The sequence below is a fragment of the Serpula lacrymans genome (assembly GCF_000218685.1).
Source record: "Serpula lacrymans var. lacrymans S7.9 unplaced genomic scaffold SERLAscaffold_6, whole genome shotgun sequence".
In the NCBI taxonomy this organism is placed as follows: domain Eukaryota; kingdom Fungi; phylum Basidiomycota; class Agaricomycetes; order Boletales; family Serpulaceae; genus Serpula; species Serpula lacrymans.
In genome coordinates this window covers 422,599-441,496 of record NW_006763295.1, presented here as the reverse complement: position 1 = coordinate 441,496, position 18,898 = coordinate 422,599, and the positions used below count along the sequence as shown (strand labels likewise).

Below are 18,898 nucleotides of genomic sequence, written 5' to 3'. Positions count from 1 at the left end.
TCGAGGCAATGTGGGCGTTCAAGAAAGCAAGCAGCTGAGAGAGAAAACTGTGAATTGACAGCGGATACTGATTACTTGACTGTGCAGACAGATGCCATTGTGTAGGAGACAGGTCAAGTATTACTGACAAATGGGAAGCCTTTTCCATGACAGAAACATAATAAAATATATAAGATGGGTATCCTCGACATATGGCGCGACGAGTAGCGTGTGTGGACGTGTTTGGACGGACCCTAACCCAGCGGGCGTCGAGCGGCGGAGTAGGGACGACGACCGGTAAGGGCGAGGCAAGATTGAAGCGGCGACTGTGAACATTGATGGATGGGCGGCCGTGCGTGTGACTGAGATCAGCACGATGGCTGCTTTGAGCGTGCCCAGCAGATGGCCCATGAGAGTCTGCCAGACGCAGCTGCAGCTTAGAAGATGGCATCTACCGCATGATTTGTCGACAAATGGAGTTACGACTGGTCTGATATCTGTGTGGAGCACTTGAGCAGTAATAAACGCTGAGAATGCACAGCGAGTGTGGGCCACCTGTCGTCGCCGAGAGTCTTGATGAAAATGGGGTGGGAGCAATGTATCCGTGACGTGACGCTATCTGTGACAGGTGTGGGGTACTCCCGGGAACAATGCTGACGGCGACGAGCGCGGGTGGAGGACATGTAAAGATAGTGGGTGGGTGGGTGACTGAGACAGGGTTCCCGAGTAGGACCTTTATCAGCAAATAGGGTGGTTGGGGAAACACGGGGCTGAGTGGGCTGTCAAAGGTGTACAGGTAGCACCGCAAAGGATAGACAGGAGAGCGGCAGTAATTGGGATAGGCTTGCAGTCGTCTGATGTGCCTGCTCAGCTTCGAACCAGACTCTCATCGATGTGTAATATAATGGAAAGGAATCCGAGATGAATTGGACAAAAACAGGAAGGACCACGGGTAAACGGCGTTCGACACCGCTCGTGACGATGGGGCCTTGTCCGGCGTTGCCCGTAGCGATTGCAGCGATGGCCACGCGTGTGAACCAATCCTTGGCGACGTGACGCCCAGGGTTCGAACACCGTCCCTTTTGACGTCCCCCTCTCTTCCCTCATCCCCATCCCACGTTCCTCATCACCTCCACCATGGCGCTCAACACCGACACCCTCAACCTCAACTACGACAGCGACGACAGCATGCAGATCGACTCAAACAGCGACCACAACAAGGACAATGACCCCGACGCCGACGGTGACTACGTCGAGGACATGCCGTCCCCCACCATCGAGCAGGCCGTCGCTGGCCCATCAACTTATGCCCACAAGGATTCTGTATGTCACCTAAATGCTCTTTCCCCTCTTCTCTTTCTCTAAATTAAGCTCACTCATCATTTTCTACCAGGATGCCGAGGATTCTGTACGCAATGTTCTCCATTTCTACTACCATTCTCTCAGATTCTTAACCATTTTTTTCTAGGGTTACGAAGACCATGTGGACGATGACGACGATGATGAAGAAGAGGACGGTTCTTATGCTGATGATGAGTACGGAAAAAAGAAAGTACAGAGGAAAAAGAAGTCGCTCCCTTCCTCATCAGCTCCCAGGCCAAAAGGTGGTATGAGGTCCTCGTGTCGATCATTTCTCAGTACTTATATCACTCTCCAGTCTCCCGCCCTTCATCCTCCGACTCTGACTCTGAGTATGGCTCACGTTCCAAGAAAAAGAAGAAAGCCCGTGTCTCTGGCGACGAAATTCGAGTATCCAGCAGAGGCGGTAAGATTCCAAATTACATCGACGACGTTCAGGACTTGGCGCAACTTGAGGAGGAGGAGATGGAAACAGGCTACTACGTTGATCCAAATGCTCAGTTCAAGGAGGAAGATGAGATCGAGGCAGTTTTAAGTCACTGCAGAGACGAAGGTCGCGAGGATGATTCCGAAGATTTATGGTCGGATAACATTGTAAGACATTCTTGTCGTATTTACGTAATATATAGCTAACACAACTCTTCAGCGGTTCCACATCAAGTGGAAGAACTTTTCACACTTGCACAACACCGATGAAACTTATGAGTTTTTAAAACGTTTCAAAGGATTGAAGCGTGTCGATAATTATATCAAAGCTTATAAGCTCTATCAGGCCCGCCTATCCGCTCCTGGTCTGTCTCGGGAAGATGCTGAAGCACTTTTACTGGACAAGGAACGAGAAAAAGAAGAGCTTGAAACCTACAAAATCGTTGAGCGCATTGTTTCGCATAGAGACAGTGGTGATGTTGAAGGCCAGCTTGAATATTTTTGTAAGTGGACAGGCCTTAACTACGAGCACTGCACTTGGGAGACGCAGGACGAAATTCGACCCATCGCAAAAATTCAAATTGAAGCGTACCGATCACGAGAAGCGGAGGCCAAGTTCCCTTATAAGAGTATGCAATATGCTCGCACCCAACGACCTACTTTCCAAAAGATTACCAAAGATCCTGACTATATCACTGCCACCGGTGGAGAGTTGAAGGATTTCCAGCTCACTGGACTTAATTGGCTTGCTTATCTATGGAGCAAGGGAGAGAATGGCATCTTGGCCGATGAAATGGGTCTTGGCAAGGTACTGCTCTATCCTAACTAGCCTTAGCCTCGGCGACTGATGAATCATTCCTAGACTGTTCAAACGGTTGCCTTTATTTCCTATTTATTCCACGAGATGCATCAGTACGGACCATTCCTTGTTATCGTCCCGCTGTCAACTATAACCGCATGGCAAACACAATTCGCCGCATGGGCACCCGACATCAATGTCATCACGTACATTGGCACCGCAGCGGCCCGTGAAGTTATACGGACGTATGAGTTCGGCCCATCCAATAAGAGGCTGAAGATGAATGTATTGCTCACTACTTATGAGCTTACTCTTCGGGACGCCAAGGATCTAGCAGATATCAAGTGGCATGCTCTTGCTGTGGACGAGGTGAGGCGGTTTAAGTTGTTATTGTAAATATCATCCTAACGGGATATATGGTGAAAGGCGCATCGATTGAAAAACTCGGAGAGCCAGTTATATGAAGCATTAAGGTCGTTTTCAGCTGCTTCAAAGCTCCTCATCACAGGTACTCCCCTTCAAAACAACGTGAAAGGTAAGTTGCTGTCACATTGACTTTATAAAATGAATGTCACCAATCTTTCCATCAGAGTTGCTGTCCTTGATGCACTTTTTGATGCCTGAGAAATGTGAGTTGATTTGACATTGCGTGACAACCTAGGCATAGCTCATAATTGATTGGCAGTTGCGCTGAGTAACGAGTTTGATCTAAACGACGCAGACCATGAGGCCAAGATAAAGGAGCTGCACGAGCAATTAGAATCATTGATGTTGAGGAGACTGAAACGCGATGTGCTCACGTCTTTGCCTACCAAGAGCGAGCGTATTCTGCGAGTAGAAATGAGTGCATTGCAAACACATTTCTATAAAAATATCTTGACGAAGGTATGTGCATGACATCAGGCGTGACAGATTTCCGATTTCAAATGGTACTTCATAGAACTTCCAAGGCCTCATCAAGAGTGCAAATGGCAATAATAACATCAGCTTGCTTAACATCGGTACGCTTTTGAGTCGATTTCATGTCCTGGCTTCTTATTAAAGGTCTGGATGCAGCCATGGAGCTCAAAAAGGCCGCCAATCACCCCTATTTGTTTGACGGTGCCGAGGTCCGCACAGACAACTCCGAGGAGACCCTCAAGGGTCTTGTCATGAACAGCGGGAAAATGGTGCTACTTGACAAACTAATGGTTCGCCTTCGACAAGATGGTCACCGTGTCCTGATATTCAGTCAAATGGTCCGGATGCTGGACATCCTCAGCGACTACATGTCTTTGAGGGGTTACCAGCACCAGCGTTTGGACGGCATGGTTGCATCCGAGGCTCGGAAGAAGTCGATTGCTCACTTCAATGCTCCTGGTTCGCCTGACTTTGCGTTTCTACTCTCAACTCGTGCAGGAGGATTGGGAATCAATCTTGAGACTGCTGATACTGTCATCATATTCGATGTCAGTGGTTTTAAGTTTTATTTGACTGGGTCGCATTTCGCTAATGTCTGGCACATCCATGTAGAGCGATTGGAATCCCCAAAATGACCTGCAGGCTATGGCAAGGGCCCATCGTATAGGCCAAAAGTCGCATGTCAGCGTGTATCGTTTCGTCAGTAAAGATACAATGGAAGAGGATGTCCTAGAGCGAGCGAAAAAGAAGATGGTTCTTGAATACGCTAGTAAGTACATAGTTTCGCAGCAATCTGAAGTAATTCGATTGACATATTCTATTCAGTCATCAATCAAATGGATACTTCACAAGCTCATTTGAGTGGTAAGGGGATCGAGAAGGTTAAGGAGGCCAGCAAGCCCGACAACCTCAGCAAAGATGAACTTACCGCTGTCCTAAAGTATGGTGCTCAAAAGATGTAAGTATCGTCCTTGTTATATTTAAGAGTTAGGCAAGGCTAACAGCCTTTCAGGTTTGACAAGGACGACTCTCAACAAAACCAAAAGTTGGATGAGATGGACTTGGATGACATTCTGAATCGCGCGGAAGACCACGAAACATTGGCTGATAATGGTGATGGCGGTACATCGCTTGGTGGTGAAGGTTTCCTCGCACAGTTTGCCGCCGTGAGCGACGTCAAGAATGATATGAGCTGGGAAGACATCATTCCCATGGAAGAGCGCCAGAAGTTTGAGAAAGAGGAGGATCACCGGAAGGCGGAAGAGCTGGCTCAGCAAGATTCAAGAGATCGCAAGCGATCACACGCGCCAGTGTCCTACGAGGGTATGGACGTCGACCAGCCGACGACTACGCCTGCACCCAAGAAGCCCAAAGCCCCTGGAGCTACGAGGAAAACTGCTAGCCAAAAAGCCATGGAGTTGAAAGAACGCGATGTCCGTGTTCTTATTCGCAGTCTGCAACGTTGGGGGGATATTCGCCAACGTTATGACGTTATTGTATGTTGGGTTCAGTTGCGTTACTATGAACATCTCGCTAACGTTTCAATAGGTCAATGAATCCAAACTCACGGAGAAGAACAAAGGCATGATGATAGATGTTTCGGATGACATCATCGAGATATGTTCCAACGCAGTTGAAGAAAACAATTCTCAAAAACGTGCACGAATAGCAGCTGGAGAAACTCTTACCAATGCGCAAAAGAGCAAGGCTGTTTTGGTCTCCTATCGTAATGTGGGCAATATCAACGCGGAAACAGTTCTGTCACGCCATCGAGACCTACGCATCTTGTATAATTTCTTGAGCGATCTAACAACGGAGGAGCTTTATAACTGGGCCATTCCCATCGAAAATATCAGACCTACTTTGAATTGGTCTGGGCGATGGGGGCCTCAGGAAGATTCTATGCTTCTTGTTGGTGCTTTTCTCTATGGCTTTGGAAATTGGGAGGCAATGGCAAAAGACTCAAGATTAGGTCTAGAAGGCAAATTTTTCCTAGAAGAAGGCAAGAAAGGTGAAGATTCTGCAAGCAGACCAATTCCAAATGCCATCCACTTGGTACGCCGGGGAGATTTTCTGTTGAGCATACTTCGTGAGCACGACGAGAAGCTACGTTCGTATGAGAGTTCCTTGCGGACCAAGGGACAGCTAAAAGTATCAGCCACTCCTCCCCCGACAGCCGTAGCGTCATCATCGACAAGTAGTCTAAAGCGACGAGCCGAAAGCGAAGCTGTTGCGTCTGTCGATGACGGCAGCACGAAGAAACGTAAACGTCGACCGACGCCGACTTTCACTGATTCGGAGTCATCAGACGAGTGGTATGTTTGGATTACCCTTCGCATCATTCGTTTTCTCACCTTTTGTTTTTCAAGCCCCTCGATGGATGAAGCTGCGACAAAGGAGGAACTGCGTCCTGTAAAGAAGCAACTTGTAAGTGGTTTTTGTGATTATAATATTCCAGTTCTGCTCATATGTTTTCAGAAACAACTCAAATTGTCGGGCGAAGATATGCCTAGAGATGATAAAGTGGCTATCTTGAAGGATTCTCTCGCTGCCATCGGTCGACGTATAGAGGTTGTTCTCACCGCCAAGCAGGCTGCCGGTGAAGATACCGAAAGATGGCGTCGTCACTTGTGGGCGTGAGTGACTGGCCTTTCTCTTTGTAAAAAAAATCCTCTTTGACAATAACGTCGCAAATAGATTTGTTACTCTCTTCTGGCCAAAGAAAGTCAAGGCATCCAAACTGGAGGAGATACATGCGAAAATGGTGATGAAAGAAGGAGCTCCTAGAGCATCAGCCGACATCGCCAATAAGAAGCCACGTATTAACACTAGTGCGAAGACGAATGGTTCTGTATCTAGTCCTTCGATAAGGACGAATGGGAAGTCGTCCTTTCGCTGATGTATCGTCCTGTTGTTTTCTATATTTGGATTCTATCCTATTTTCTTACTATCTCTTGTTCTTTTTCTTCCACTCACCTTCGTACTGTCGCATCACCAATAGCTGTCTTAATCGCAAGTGCTCTACCATGGATGTATTTCAAATATTGTTTAGCTTGAATATCAAATATTAACCTCAATGAAGCAAAAAACATGGTTTAACCTCGAAACCTATATCACAAGCAAGATCTGGTAATACAATGGTAATTTTGGACGTAGTGCTAACCCTTGCTGTAAAGTCATGATCATGGTGATAATCGACGTAAGCATTACAGTCATGTGTACTGAAATAGCGAAAGAATCAGATGAGCTCATCGTTACTGTAGGTGAGAGAACGGTCGACCCACTCTTTACACTTGTAGTTATCGCACTTGAAGACGAATGGCGGACTTCAGGGTCCCTCCACTCTGCTTTCGGGGCCGCTGGGATTGATGGCGCCCAAAGTCAAGGGTGACGTTGGAATTTCGATCCAATACAACCTCTTGAGTTGGTTCGCGGGTAAATATCTGTCGGGTTGAAGAAGTGCCTGCCTGCTGGCGAGCGTGGTTTGTGTGTCTTTCACTGTGGTATCTCTCTGTCCTTTGTGTCGTCGTTCTGATCTCCTGCTGTTGCGCGCGTACTGCTGTTACTATAGAGCAATTATATTGATAGGCCCTTCACATTCATACGCCACATTATACACACCTTCAAGGAGCCTTGCGTCTGCCTCTCGTTGAAAACTCTGCGTAAGTGCACTGTATCTTTTCACTTGCCAGCTCATTTGTGATGCACGGGCAAGGTTTCCTTGCGATATCGCCCACTTCTTCTCCTCTTTAAAGCGTCTCCTTTCACTGTCTGCCAACGACGCACGAGCGCGCAGCACCGCAACCTCCCGTTCCAGCGGGGGCAACGTGGGGTCGACCGTATCAGAATTGGAAGATAGAGACGGAGGCCCAGTTGAATCGGTATTCCAGTCCCTTCTCCTACGTGCATCAGAGTCACGGCGAGACCGACTGGGAGGTTGACGGCTCTCGATGACGGTATACTCGTCACTGCGCTGGAATTTGACGAGACGCTTCCGCTTTGCCGGTGCATACGCGCTTCCACGCTCGCTGCTCGTGTCGTAGTCGTAGAAATACCCGTCCTCGATGAGCTGCGATAAGACGTCTGTGAACAGCACTCCGATAGCAACACCGAGTAGGGTAAGAGCGCATTTGGACATGTCTTGTAGGAGTGCGAATTCCATGGCGAGGCGGGCTGCTATGCCAAAGGCTACTACGAACGCTAGCTCAGTCCATTCCATGAGAGCATAGTAGAGCCCGACGCCCTGAATAACACCCAGCAAGATGACATCCCCTACGGTTGACTCCACACCCTCAGCAGACGAATCGAAGTAGAACTTGTCGAGCACGATGCGGGTCCCCAGCCCAAAAAGCAGGGCAGCCGCTGTCGAGAAATGCATTGAAGTCAGAGAGACAGAGGTGCCATTGTCCAGGTCTATACAAATGTACTTATTTTTGACGGGTGAGAAGTTCAACTTGCGGATGAACCGATTCGCGGTATCAACCTTCCACGTGACAATAATACCTTGGCAGAAGAAGGGTAGACAATCACTGAGATGAATACTAAGTTACAGTTCATAAAATACAGTTGGTTGAATGGTAATGGCATGCTAAAACACATTATGATATAAGATAGATTAATATGAGTTCTCGTTGTCAACATAATTAGCCATCGGGTCTTCTGCATTCCGGCGTTGCATACGGTAGGCCTCTGTAAAGACAATGAGTAAGTGGATAGAGAATAAAATGATGGAAACGCACCAAGTTGCTCCTCCGTAACATCGTGGCTACCACTTTCTAAGGGCTTCTTCTTCTTGTTGAACCTGTCCTCATCGTCGCCGCCACCCCTTGCTTTCCTCTTTTTCTCCTCGTTGAGAGCATATGCTAGTCGATCCTTGTCTATTTTGACATCACCTTCTCCTACTCGCTTCTTGGAGAAATTCTGCTCTACTCTTTCTCCAGGTTTTTCGGTTTCCTCTTCTTCCTTTTGCTCGTCGGTCGGAGGATTTACTGATGAAGAGAGAAGAACCTGGGCACTAGATGCCTTGGCTGCTTCAATACCAGCTTGACCAGCGCAATAAGAGATGTGGATGTCGGAGTGACAACATGCATAGCCCCAATTCCCGGTTGACATGTCGTACCAGGAGCCCCATACATCAGTATGGTTATTCACATAAACTAGAGTAAAAGTAAGAAAATGAATTTATCACACAACTCAGAAAACTTACCATCCTCAGGGTATTTCGTTTTTGCCTTGGCACGCTCTCTCCCTTTAATGACATGACCAGTACGCGAATACTCAATATAGTCCTCTGTCTGACCTTGCAACAGCTCTTTTGGAGCTCTCTCGAGATATTCCGCACCGCCATATTTAGCGAGTATGCTGACTTTGGACACGTCCTTCATTTGCTCCTTCTTTTCTCTGTACTCCTGGTGGAGCAACTGACCCTGTGTGGGGTTGGCATTAAGGTGAACATCGTTGCCTCGGGCGGAGGCTTGCCATGCGAAAAGCTGGAGTTGCTGAACATCTGGTGCTTCACCCGAGTGTCTGAAAAAGTTATCACCAGCGAATACAGCCTATATCACACCATGTCAATCATGTTATTTTACCAAGGATTTAATGAATTTTACTCACATCTTCCGCGGGAATATTTTTGTCTGGAGCATCACGCATGGAGCGAGTTTTAGGGTCGTAATAAGCACTTGAAGGATCCAGGTTAATGAGGTATTTTGCTGTGTCTTCACGGATACGGAGATTTCGAACGGTTATACGTGTTTTTGTGTCAAGCTTCTGACCGACCGCGTCGGCTGCATCCGCATACTTCTCCTCATCAGCATCTTCTTCTTCACTTGACCCAAAGTCAGGATCAGCTTCTTTATCTTCCCTCTTTCCTGCCTTTGCTACCTTCCGTACTGCAGCGAGGTCCGTCGTTGTTTGATTGTCGATTTCCTCTTCCCTTAGTTTTTGCCTAGCGGCCTCGATTGCGGCATACTCCTCGTAAATCTTCTTGTGCTCGCTTGGGTCAAACCCATTCCATCTGTCTCGCTTAGCATCATATCCCGAAGCAACTTCCTGTATTATCTCGTCCGCCTGAATATCCTGGTTTGTAAATTTGGCACCTTTTTTTCGAGGTCGTTCTAGACAGTCTTGTTTCTTGTGAGTCAAGGCTCCGCAATTCTCGCATGCCCCCTTGCGGTACTTTTTGGCCGCTGGGCCGGCCTTTGCACCACGGTCATACCAGTTTTCGAGTTTGTTTGAAGTACGGTCATCTTGCGGTCTCCGTTGATGGCTTAGAGAGGGAGCACCCGTGTCGAGATACCAAGGTGCCTGTGAGATGTACTCTGAGAGGACAAGGTTCAGTGTGACAACGAATAGTAAAAATGTAAAGAAGCTTACGAGGAATATGAGGGTTGATGGGTCTTCCCTCTTCATCGAGAGCTGCAGGTGCGGTTCCAGCTTTACGAGCGGCATCGAGATCTTTTTGGCGACGGAATTCCTCGCGAGAAAGCTTCCCGACAGCTGTTTGATAAGTTAATGAGTATTTATGATATGACTTTTGAAGTAGGTACGCACCAGATGAGGAAGCCATTGTGAGTAGTATGGATTGAAAGACTTTGTGACAGTTCAAGTTTACCGTCATCTGTGCTCAGGGCATTTAGCCGGTGGCGTGGGAATATGGGCAATAAATTCAGATTCGGCACACCGGCTCGCTCAACACAACTACTTCAGCTTGGCTTCAAGTTTCCCGCCAGACTTTACCACTGACTGTAGCCAACTTCCAGACGCTGGTTTCTGAAACCGTATCATCGCCATTCCGAGCTCATCTGTCTTTTGACGGCTCAGGTTTTTACAATCCTTTACCTCGAGGAAGTTTACCTCGGAGGAAGGGACTGGACGTGTCTGCGGTTATTGGGGGATCATAGGTCGCGGATGGGTGCCTCTGACATCGACACCATTTGATCTTGTCGGATGAGCGTCATGGTGCGATAGGCGAATTTCATCAACAACGATTAACTCAGGTGAGCGCCAAATTGGAATGCCAATTTTCGGAGAATAAAAATGGTTAGTACACTCAACCGCGTCATGCCATTGGACTGTCAGCTCTGCGAATCCCAATGTCAGCCTCCTCACCGCATGGTATATAAGACACCTTCCAATACGATTTTCAGCATTCCTTTCCTTCTTCATCAACCACCACAACTATTTACCACAGTCAACGCGACTACTCTACATTCTTTATACAATGCGCTCCTTTACTACCACAATAACTCTTATTCTTCTCTTCAGAGCATTCACGAACGCTACGCCTATTGCTTCCGTACGGCGGGCGGTTCAACCTGTGAGATTGTCTTTACATGAATCATTTCATACTTATACGTGTCTTTCAGACTCCTTCGGAGGATGTCGAGCGTCGCTACTTTTGCAGCAGAGAGCAAGAACATATCCCCATGTTCTTTGGCAAGCGCGACATAGTGTCCTCTGGCGGAATCTTCAGGCGGGAGTTCAACAATGTATCGTATCGCTGCGTTTCTGTGGAAGAGCACAAGGAAAGTAACGGGGGATCAAACAACTTGCCTAGGTTCTTGCTCACTAGGGCTACCCCTCCTGACTGTTCCGTTGCTGACACCACTGGAAATTACGACGCTGCTCCAGCTATCGATGACACGGCTTCTGGTCAACCCGGCGCTGCCCCCGCCCCCGGCGAACCTGGCGCTGCTCCCACTCCTGGCGAACCCGGCGCTGCTCCCGGCCCTGGAGAACCTGGGGCTGCTCCCACTCCTGGAGAACCAGGCGCTGCTCCTGCCTCTGGTGACCCTGGTGCTGCCCCCGCTCCCGGCCAACCTGGTGCTGCTCCCACTCCTGGCGAACCCGGCGCTGCTCCCACCCCTGGCGACCCTGGTGCTGCTCCCACTCCTGGCGAACCCGGCGCTGCTCCCGCCCCTGGCGACCCTGGTGCTGCCCCCGCTCCCGGTCAACCTGGTGCTGCCCCCGCTCCCGGTCAACCTGGTGCTGCTCCCACTTTTGGCGAACCCGGCGCTGCTCCCGCCCCTGGCGACCCTGGTGCTGCCCCCGCTCCCGGTCAACCTGGTGCTGCTCCCACTCCTGGCGAACCCGGCGCTGCTCCCACCTCTGGTGACCCTGGTGCTGCCGGTGCCCCTACCAACGGTGATTCCGGTGCTCTCCCACCTGGTGAAACTGATACTAATCCCAATTCTGGTGAACCAGGTGCTGATGCAGGTGCTGACAACGGTTCCGCAGCTCCAGATCCGAACACCTCAGCTAATGGTGGTGCTCCTGCTACTACTCCAGCAACGGACGGATCTGTGCCCGCCGGTTCGACGACAACAGATGCTGCTCCGTGTACTGATGGCACCTTGGTTAATGGGGACATGAGCGCAATTGCCAGTAACGGAGATGTAGTAGGAATGTGCATGTCTTCGGATGATACAACGGTAACCCCGTAATATGTAATGTTTATTATGAAAAGTCAATGACGATGACATGATTCGACTCTACTACTGTACTGGTAATAAAATATGCGGCGAAATACATATGAATGATTTAACTGGTACTGACCGGTACTACGGTATGGTAAGAATTCCACTGTTTATGCCAAACAACGCGCAAACAACGCGCTCACTTGCTTGAAGTTCGCATCTGCTCACAAATCACGCTTTTCGACTGTCCAACGACGTATCGACAGATACATTACTCATTGAGACTAACTTGGCTTTCGCAATGACCGCCCACGTTGGAATTTTACCACTTTGTAAGCATTACTACCGGTGGCTTGACACTGACATAGAACTTAGAATATCGCACTCACAGCTGTCATTGATGCCCTCACACTTCACTTGAATGACAAGGTTAACGAATCTGCGGCACCACTCTGGCGCCTTCCCCATCCCCGTACTGGTAGTGCATGTTCATCTATTTTCCATATCCAATCATTGATTTTCATGGTTCAACTCTCAAGGCCTTGCATGTTTATTCTTGCCTCAAGAGAAGCTTGTGGATCCGTCTCATCCAAGACAGAAAATGTCAATACTAGAAATACAGTCTGTCACCCCCCCAAACACCCGCTCATGGTTTATCGGGGAGGAAGTAGTTTCAGGTGTGTTCGGACTTTAATTCATATAATCTCAGTATCATCAAAACGAGGTGTAGATGGGAAATTGCTCTTAATGACGCCTGTGGATCCTGCCTTCCTGATAATTCAGATACTACTTGCTTCACAACCTGTGCGTATAAAGGCCACTTTGGTCATTTGTCATTTTACGAATTCTGCTCACCTTACCCTTACTCTTCTTGGGAACAGAATGACGGATCACCTGGAAATTTTCGACCAATAGATGATATCTTCGAAGAAGCTGCTGTCAAGCTCGCTAAAACGCCGATTGAATCTACTCCAGCCGTACAAGATGCATCCGCAATACCATCTCAGAGGGATATCATGCAACTCGCTTCATTGGACTGCATTAAAGCAGCCATGAGTCGTATTTGCGATGTGAAAGGTACTACTTTTCTTAAAGTACTCATTTCGTTACTTGACGTCTATTTCCTAGAGATAACAACTGAAATTACGGTGTACCGCTTTTCACCAGATAATTTATTGGCCTATTTACGATCAAAAGTAGAGAGACTATCAAAACCTGAAATTCTCGAGAAGTCACGTAGCTTGATACGCAGCATGGCTAAGGACGGGTTGATGGAGGATGGAAGAGAGGACCTGCTAGAACGTTTGTGTATTCCATCTGACTGCTGAGCCCCCCCAGAATTTGATGGCTCCTACATTTTCTTAACAGTTGGTCGTGTAAAAGCTGCTTGTGATCTTATCTCTCAATATATTCCACCAAGTATATACCAGACACTACTGTCATCCTACGAGTGCGTGTATCTGTTTTCGTCTTGTTTATCATCTTATTAATTCGATTTCAGTTTCACCGCGCTGAATGCCTATCTCAAAACATTTTCAAACGAGCAGGCAGCGCTTCTTGCGACCAATGCCAATACGAGCAAATCGAAGAAGAAAAATGCAGCTACAAATGAAGAGGACACGGGGAAGAAACGCAAAAACCAGGTTAAATCATCAAATGGCGTGGAAAAGTTGAAGAAGGCAAATGTAAATGGGATGTCAAAGCTGTCGAGTTTCTTCAAGAAGGCAGATGCATAAACTTGTATAGTCCCATGTATCGCTCCTACACAATATCTTGGGGTGCTACTTACACCTTGAAGGATACTTTAAAGCTCCGACCACCCCGCGAGCTGTCGGGGTTTATATCATCTTGCTCACCTTCCCTTTCTCGTCATTCTCCCATTTCCCCTTCTATCTCTGGGTTTCTTTGTGTTCTGCAATTCGCAGCCCCGACGCTTAAGCTCCTTGTATTACCCATTCATACGCAAGCTACAATGGGATCTATTAAGGAATACGTTGACCGCGGTGTACAAACCTGTTCTCAGTCCCCTTTCCCCGAGACAGATCGCGCGGTAGTTTTAGTTGCAACAGGGGCAGCTCACATGCAGCATAGCCCGGATTCTAGTTCACCCTCCACCCAGCAAGCCACCTTTTTTAACTCTAGCCAGGTTAAAGGCGCATATAGTCACTCTTTACTACCAGACAGCCCCAGTGGTCCCATCCGGCAAACAGTTATCACGCGCCGCACTCCCAAACGCAAACAACTGCCTTATATGCGTCCGTCTGACTCGTATAAAGGGGAACAAAGGACAGTGTCGATGCCAGAGGTCTTGTCGGAATTTTCAACGCAGTCCCTGCTCGAGTCCGCTGCCTTGCGCATTGTATCGATGCCAGATCGCCTCAGACCGTCTCCTGAATGGCCTCCAGATATAATGGATTCCAACTCTACGGTATCGTCCTATATGTCTTCTGGTCGACTACGCAGTCGAGCTCGTGTCTGTCCTCCACCTTTTGACGTACCTTATACCCCATCACCACCTTCGTCTCCGGACTCGGTTCTAATTATTGAAAACAGTATGCAGCTACCGGATTCCTTTCTTCGTCGCAAATACTCTGCGGAGTCTGTTGACCTAGATGACGACGAAGGTATGGTTATACATGTGCATGAGATCCACCTCATCCCTTTCGTACAGAAACAGATTGGGTCAATTGGGCCAGCTCTCCACCCCGACCAATACCAGCTTTACATGGCCCACTCTCATTACCCTATGCTCGTTGCCCTTCGTACGTTTTGCTTTATATATAGTTGTTCATTGTTGTACCGAACTTTGCTGATTTTTACCAGCGGGGCTGAAGGTACGATTATAGAAGAACCTGACAATATGTCGCGTATGATTTGGGGACTTGGACCAGACGATCCTCGGTCAGCCCAATCTCGAGCTGGATCCCACACTCCGGTCCATGACAACTCTCATAGGGGAGCCTCTCAAGCTCACCACTCTCATGTTCATCCTCGCACGCAGAAGAAGCAAGGGCAATCGGTCTCCCATCCCCAGGCACGAACGGGAGGTACAAACTTAGAGCATATTGCCTTAACTGAGAAAGCAGGAAGAACATACAACAAGCATCCCCCCAACCTGGAGAGCCTTGGTCCTCAACAACGCAATAATACCTATCGTTCTTCCACTGGTTATGAAGACCTTCTACGAAATAATGCTATCCAAGAAGCTGCTGCTTTCAACTATTTGCATTGTAATCGGAACTCTGTTAGCGAAAGTTATACGGACGACGAAATTGAAATTCCTTCCGCAAATCAAGGGCTTCTATTGGGATGGCAAATGGCCCTGGCTGCACAACAAGCTCTCAGGACCACTGCCGTCGAACCAGATTATGCCACCAATTATTCCGATCGTCTTCAACCCACGGCTCCTGTTTTCTCTCCCGCTCGGGCAACACAACTTTCTCAACCTTATCCTCGTATATTTGTGGAGCCTCGTGCGAACGATACCCTACCTGCTGCATGTCCGCCTCGCCGCCAATCTGCCATTGAGATAGCTCAGCAATACCAGAAGAAACAAATGCAGCACTTGCGTCTACAGCAGAACATGCTTCCTACACCACCAAGCTCTTCATCACCCCAGTGGTCATCAAATTTCTCCCCTTATCAAGGTTCTTTACTTTCTCCAGACATTGCATTACTGCGGACACCAATAGTACCAAATAAAACCAACATACCCCAGCAAAAGCAACGTCAAGGAAACGGAAACGACTCTTCTCAGCAATTGCGTCGATTTGTCTACGAGCGTATGGGAAATATGACTCCCAACGATGCATCAGATATCAAAGCCTCTCAAACATGCCAGAACGTGAACAGTATCTCTAGCGCCCAACACACTTCAGGCGCCCCGAGCACACTTGCGAAGTATATACAACACCTGGAATTCCTATCTTCTCCTATCTCCGTACATTCACCCCCGCCTCCTGGTCCCCCACCCAATACACCACTGCCTCCAGTCCCTGCTATGACTCCTGCTCGCAATCCTGCCAATAGATCAAGCAGACTATCTACAAGTATCACAACTACTCCCCCGTCGCCTGTATCTCCAGAAGCACGAAGTCGTAGCATCTCCTATCAACACCCTCGTTCTGTCCCACTAGCTCGACTTGTACAGCGTCGTTTGTCTTCGGTGCCAGAGGAAGATCTCAGCTCATTTTTGGACCGATCACAAGCACGTTCCCCATCTCCATTCAAACAGCAGCAACCCCGATCCCCCGAACGGTTACCCAGCCGGTCCTCACAAGGGCAGATACCCGAATACTCCCAAGCGTCGAGGCAACAGCAAAGGAGCTTTTTGCAACCTCCATCGACCATGTATTATTCAAGGACGCCCAGCCCAGATCTACCGGCCTTGTCGACGCTTAGTAGGGAGTACATATCACAATCGTCACCTGTCAACACAAGGGTGTGGATGAATGCTCAAGCGAAAGTGAGATTACCGTATGCGCGTAGCGAGATAGAGGAGATTAATCTCCTTCAGAGTAATGGTCACCTACCGGAAGCTGGAGAGTTTAGGGACAATCAAGGCGACACTATGACAAGACCACAACAAACTTTAGCCAGAGACGCATCGTCAAGGAAATTGAAACAGCGTGGAAGAAAGATTAGACCAAACTATGCCTCCGGACGAGGAAATATGAAAAATCAGCAGACTGTGCTTGCCAACGCATGAACGTTTCAAATGTTATTGTAACAAACCTCCCCAGCTGAGGATACTCGTTAGTGTTTTCTTATAATCGATGTTTTGTTTCCATGCATTCTTCACTGTGTTTTTTCGGCATTACGTTTGTGAGCATCATGTTGCCACTTTCCACCTGTACCCTCCCATCGCACTTAATTTTCATCGACTCCGAAACGCTCAGTGTGTTTCGTTTCATATAATTTCCTAGATTGATGTGACAAATGAGATGATCATCGTAACAAGATACACGAATACATCGGAAAGCTCCTTTAAGGCTTAACAAACATGTCAGTAAATTTATCTACTGCCAGCTTATAGAATGATGGCGCGTCAGATACCGTGTCCAGAATTCTGGTGTGACATCAACAATTAGTGATATCCTTGCAACAGTGGCTAGTTACTCACTTCTTCTGGTGCGTCTCGTCGAAATGATAAGATATATGCCTCTTGAACTTGTTCACAAGGAGCGGCGTTCCCTCTGTCCGTCTTCGCTTGTGTCCAACAGGAAATTCGACCACTACCTCATCTAGTACAGTTCCATCGTTCAATTCCACCAATAGGGCGTTTCCAATTGACCGTTGGGCAGGATCATGGTAGTTCACGCTGAACGCTTTGTCCTCCACACAGTAAATCTTCGCCCTCAGAGCGTCGATTCGTAGGTCCGAAGCGGATGCATCGGTATAACTCTCCGATGTGAGTTCGCCAAAGATAAGGGGATAAGCAACCATGTAGTTGATGGCATGATCACGGTCCGCAAAGTTGTCCAAAGGACCTTGCTTGTCGATGATACGAACAGCAGCCTCCTGAGTCCGAATGCGCACGCTCTTGATGTCATCTGAAGACTTTCCCAAAGCTTTGAGCTGTGCATGAATGGTGTGGGCTGCTTCTACCGCTGTTTGTGCGTGGAATTCAGCTGGGTACGAGATTTTGAATAGGACGTTCTCCATGATGTACGAGCCGAGAGGCATTTGGAACTCGAAGGGTTTGCCCTGTGACATACGAAGATATGAATGAGCGTGATTTGGACAAAACTAGGGATAACGCGCCTTGAAGAGGACATCGTAGAAGCCCCATGTCTTGGCGCTGAGGACGGACGGAAGACCCTTTTCACCCTTCTTGACGAGCAGAGCGAGGTTGACGGCGCGAGAGCAAGCATCGCCTGCAGCCCACGACTTACGAGGGCCGGTGTTGGGTGCGTGACGGTACGTGCGGAGCGACTGTCCGTCTACCCAAGCCTGCGAAACAGCATCGATCGTCTGGGAGTGCGAAAGGCCGCTATGGGAAGAGAGTGACGTAGGTGAGATTAAATGAAAATCAACGGAAAAATTTCGTCTAAGCGTACTGACAGGAGTTTCGAGACGACAGCGGTACTGGCAACTTTGACGAGGACGACGTGATCAAGACCGACGCGGTTGAAGGAGTTGAGGAGGGCGAGGTTGCCTTGGATTTCGTGGGCTTTGATCATGCCCTCGAGGATGTCGTGGACGGTGAGTGGCTGGCCTTGACGGGCGAGGTGGTCTGCGACGGCGAGGATAGCGCCGAGGTTGTCGGATGGATGGCCCCCTGTAGATAGAATGCATGGCGTCGTTAGAAAGCATGCTCGTGTACACTTTTCATTAAGTAAAGGATAGCTGCAACATCAAGAAAACGAAACAAGCATCGCGTAATCCAAAACAACTATGAAGTCTATCCATTAGGCTGGAGCCTCTTGCATACAGGTACGAGACAGCACTCCTGGAGTCATCAGCGAAATACGGAACGTTTATATAACGCCTGTACTTGTCTTACTGGAAGACATAGTATCCCAAGCCAGGAGAAATTTGTTCCTAGCTTCTGTAGAAATCGGTCACGTACATTCAGCAGCGAGGAAGCAGTCATTAAAGTCCAACCAACGAATGATGGTACCAATGTTGAATGCACCTCGAATGGGATCGAGCTGGTAGTTAGTTCCGGGGACCTTGGTACCTATGTCTGTTATCAGAATATGTGTTTGGCTTCAAATCAACAGAGTACATACCGTTTGGGACAATGGTACCCTCAACAACTGGGCCAAGGAGTTTGGCACAATCAGGGAAACGAAGACCTTCAAGACCACAACCTATGGTATCAATGAGACAGAGACGTGCAGTCTCGAAAGCAAGGTCCGAAGTGATTTGATAGTTGTGGACATAGTCGGCGATGTCTTTGAGGAGCTGGTCTGGTTCTGGGCGAACTGCCGATTCACCTTGATGGACAGACATGGCGGGTAAGGAGGTATGCAGTAGACGATATGATGATTGTTTCGGGAATGATGGGCGATAG

General features: G+C 48.3%; 5 protein-coding genes across 5 annotated transcripts; 3 read left to right on the top strand and 2 right to left on the bottom strand.

The window, feature by feature from the left end:
* Positions 1–1,341: 1,341 nt before the first annotated feature.
* On the top strand, positions 1,342–7,116 carry SERLADRAFT_361029 (uncharacterized protein; the record flags this gene model as incomplete). The annotated part of the gene is made up of 17 exons (XM_007317290.1): positions 1,342–1,583; positions 1,703–1,932; positions 1,985–2,572; positions 2,627–2,932; positions 2,990–3,098; positions 3,154–3,192; positions 3,249–3,448; positions 3,504–3,564; positions 3,620–4,011; positions 4,076–4,232; positions 4,289–4,421; positions 4,476–4,959; positions 5,012–5,778; positions 5,833–5,890; positions 5,942–6,099; positions 6,161–6,664; positions 6,748–7,116. The coding sequence occupies 15 exons, from the start codon at positions 1,804–1,806 to the stop codon at positions 6,360–6,362; spliced, it is 3,783 nt and encodes a 1,260-aa protein (XP_007317352.1).
* Positions 7,117–7,955: 839 nt separating this feature from the next.
* SERLADRAFT_448222 (uncharacterized protein) lies at positions 7,956–10,063 on the bottom strand (the record flags this gene model as incomplete). The annotated part of the gene is made up of 6 exons (XM_007317289.1): positions 7,956–8,152; positions 8,203–8,619; positions 8,670–9,018; positions 9,077–9,783; positions 9,839–9,961; positions 10,016–10,063. 6 exons carry the CDS (start codon positions 10,029–10,031, stop codon positions 8,079–8,081), a joined length of 1,686 nt encoding a protein of 561 aa, XP_007317351.1.
* Positions 10,064–12,181: 2,118 nt separating this feature from the next.
* Positions 12,182–13,616, top strand: SERLADRAFT_436986 (uncharacterized protein; the record flags this gene model as incomplete). Its single annotated transcript, XM_007317288.1, has 8 exons — positions 12,182–12,212; positions 12,272–12,358; positions 12,420–12,557; positions 12,590–12,684; positions 12,762–12,939; positions 13,009–13,182; positions 13,249–13,330; positions 13,382–13,616. 8 exons carry the CDS (start codon positions 12,182–12,184, stop codon positions 13,614–13,616), a joined length of 1,020 nt encoding a protein of 339 aa, XP_007317350.1.
* A 236-nt stretch (positions 13,617–13,852) lies between these two features.
* Positions 13,853–16,588, top strand: SERLADRAFT_436985 (uncharacterized protein; the record flags this gene model as incomplete). The annotated part of the gene is made up of 4 exons (XM_007317287.1): positions 13,853–14,504; positions 14,552–14,642; positions 14,704–14,781; positions 14,836–16,588. 4 exons carry the CDS (start codon positions 13,853–13,855, stop codon positions 16,586–16,588), a joined length of 2,574 nt encoding a protein of 857 aa, XP_007317349.1.
* Positions 16,589–16,768: 180 nt separating this feature from the next.
* SERLADRAFT_414903 (uncharacterized protein) lies at positions 16,769–18,886 on the bottom strand (the record flags this gene model as incomplete). The annotated part of the gene is made up of 6 exons (XM_007317286.1): positions 16,769–16,948; positions 17,003–17,586; positions 17,644–17,872; positions 17,944–18,160; positions 18,452–18,562; positions 18,615–18,886. The coding sequence occupies 6 exons, from the start codon at positions 18,835–18,837 to the stop codon at positions 16,867–16,869; spliced, it is 1,446 nt and encodes a 481-aa protein (XP_007317348.1).
* Between the last annotated feature and the right edge of the window lie 12 nt (positions 18,887–18,898).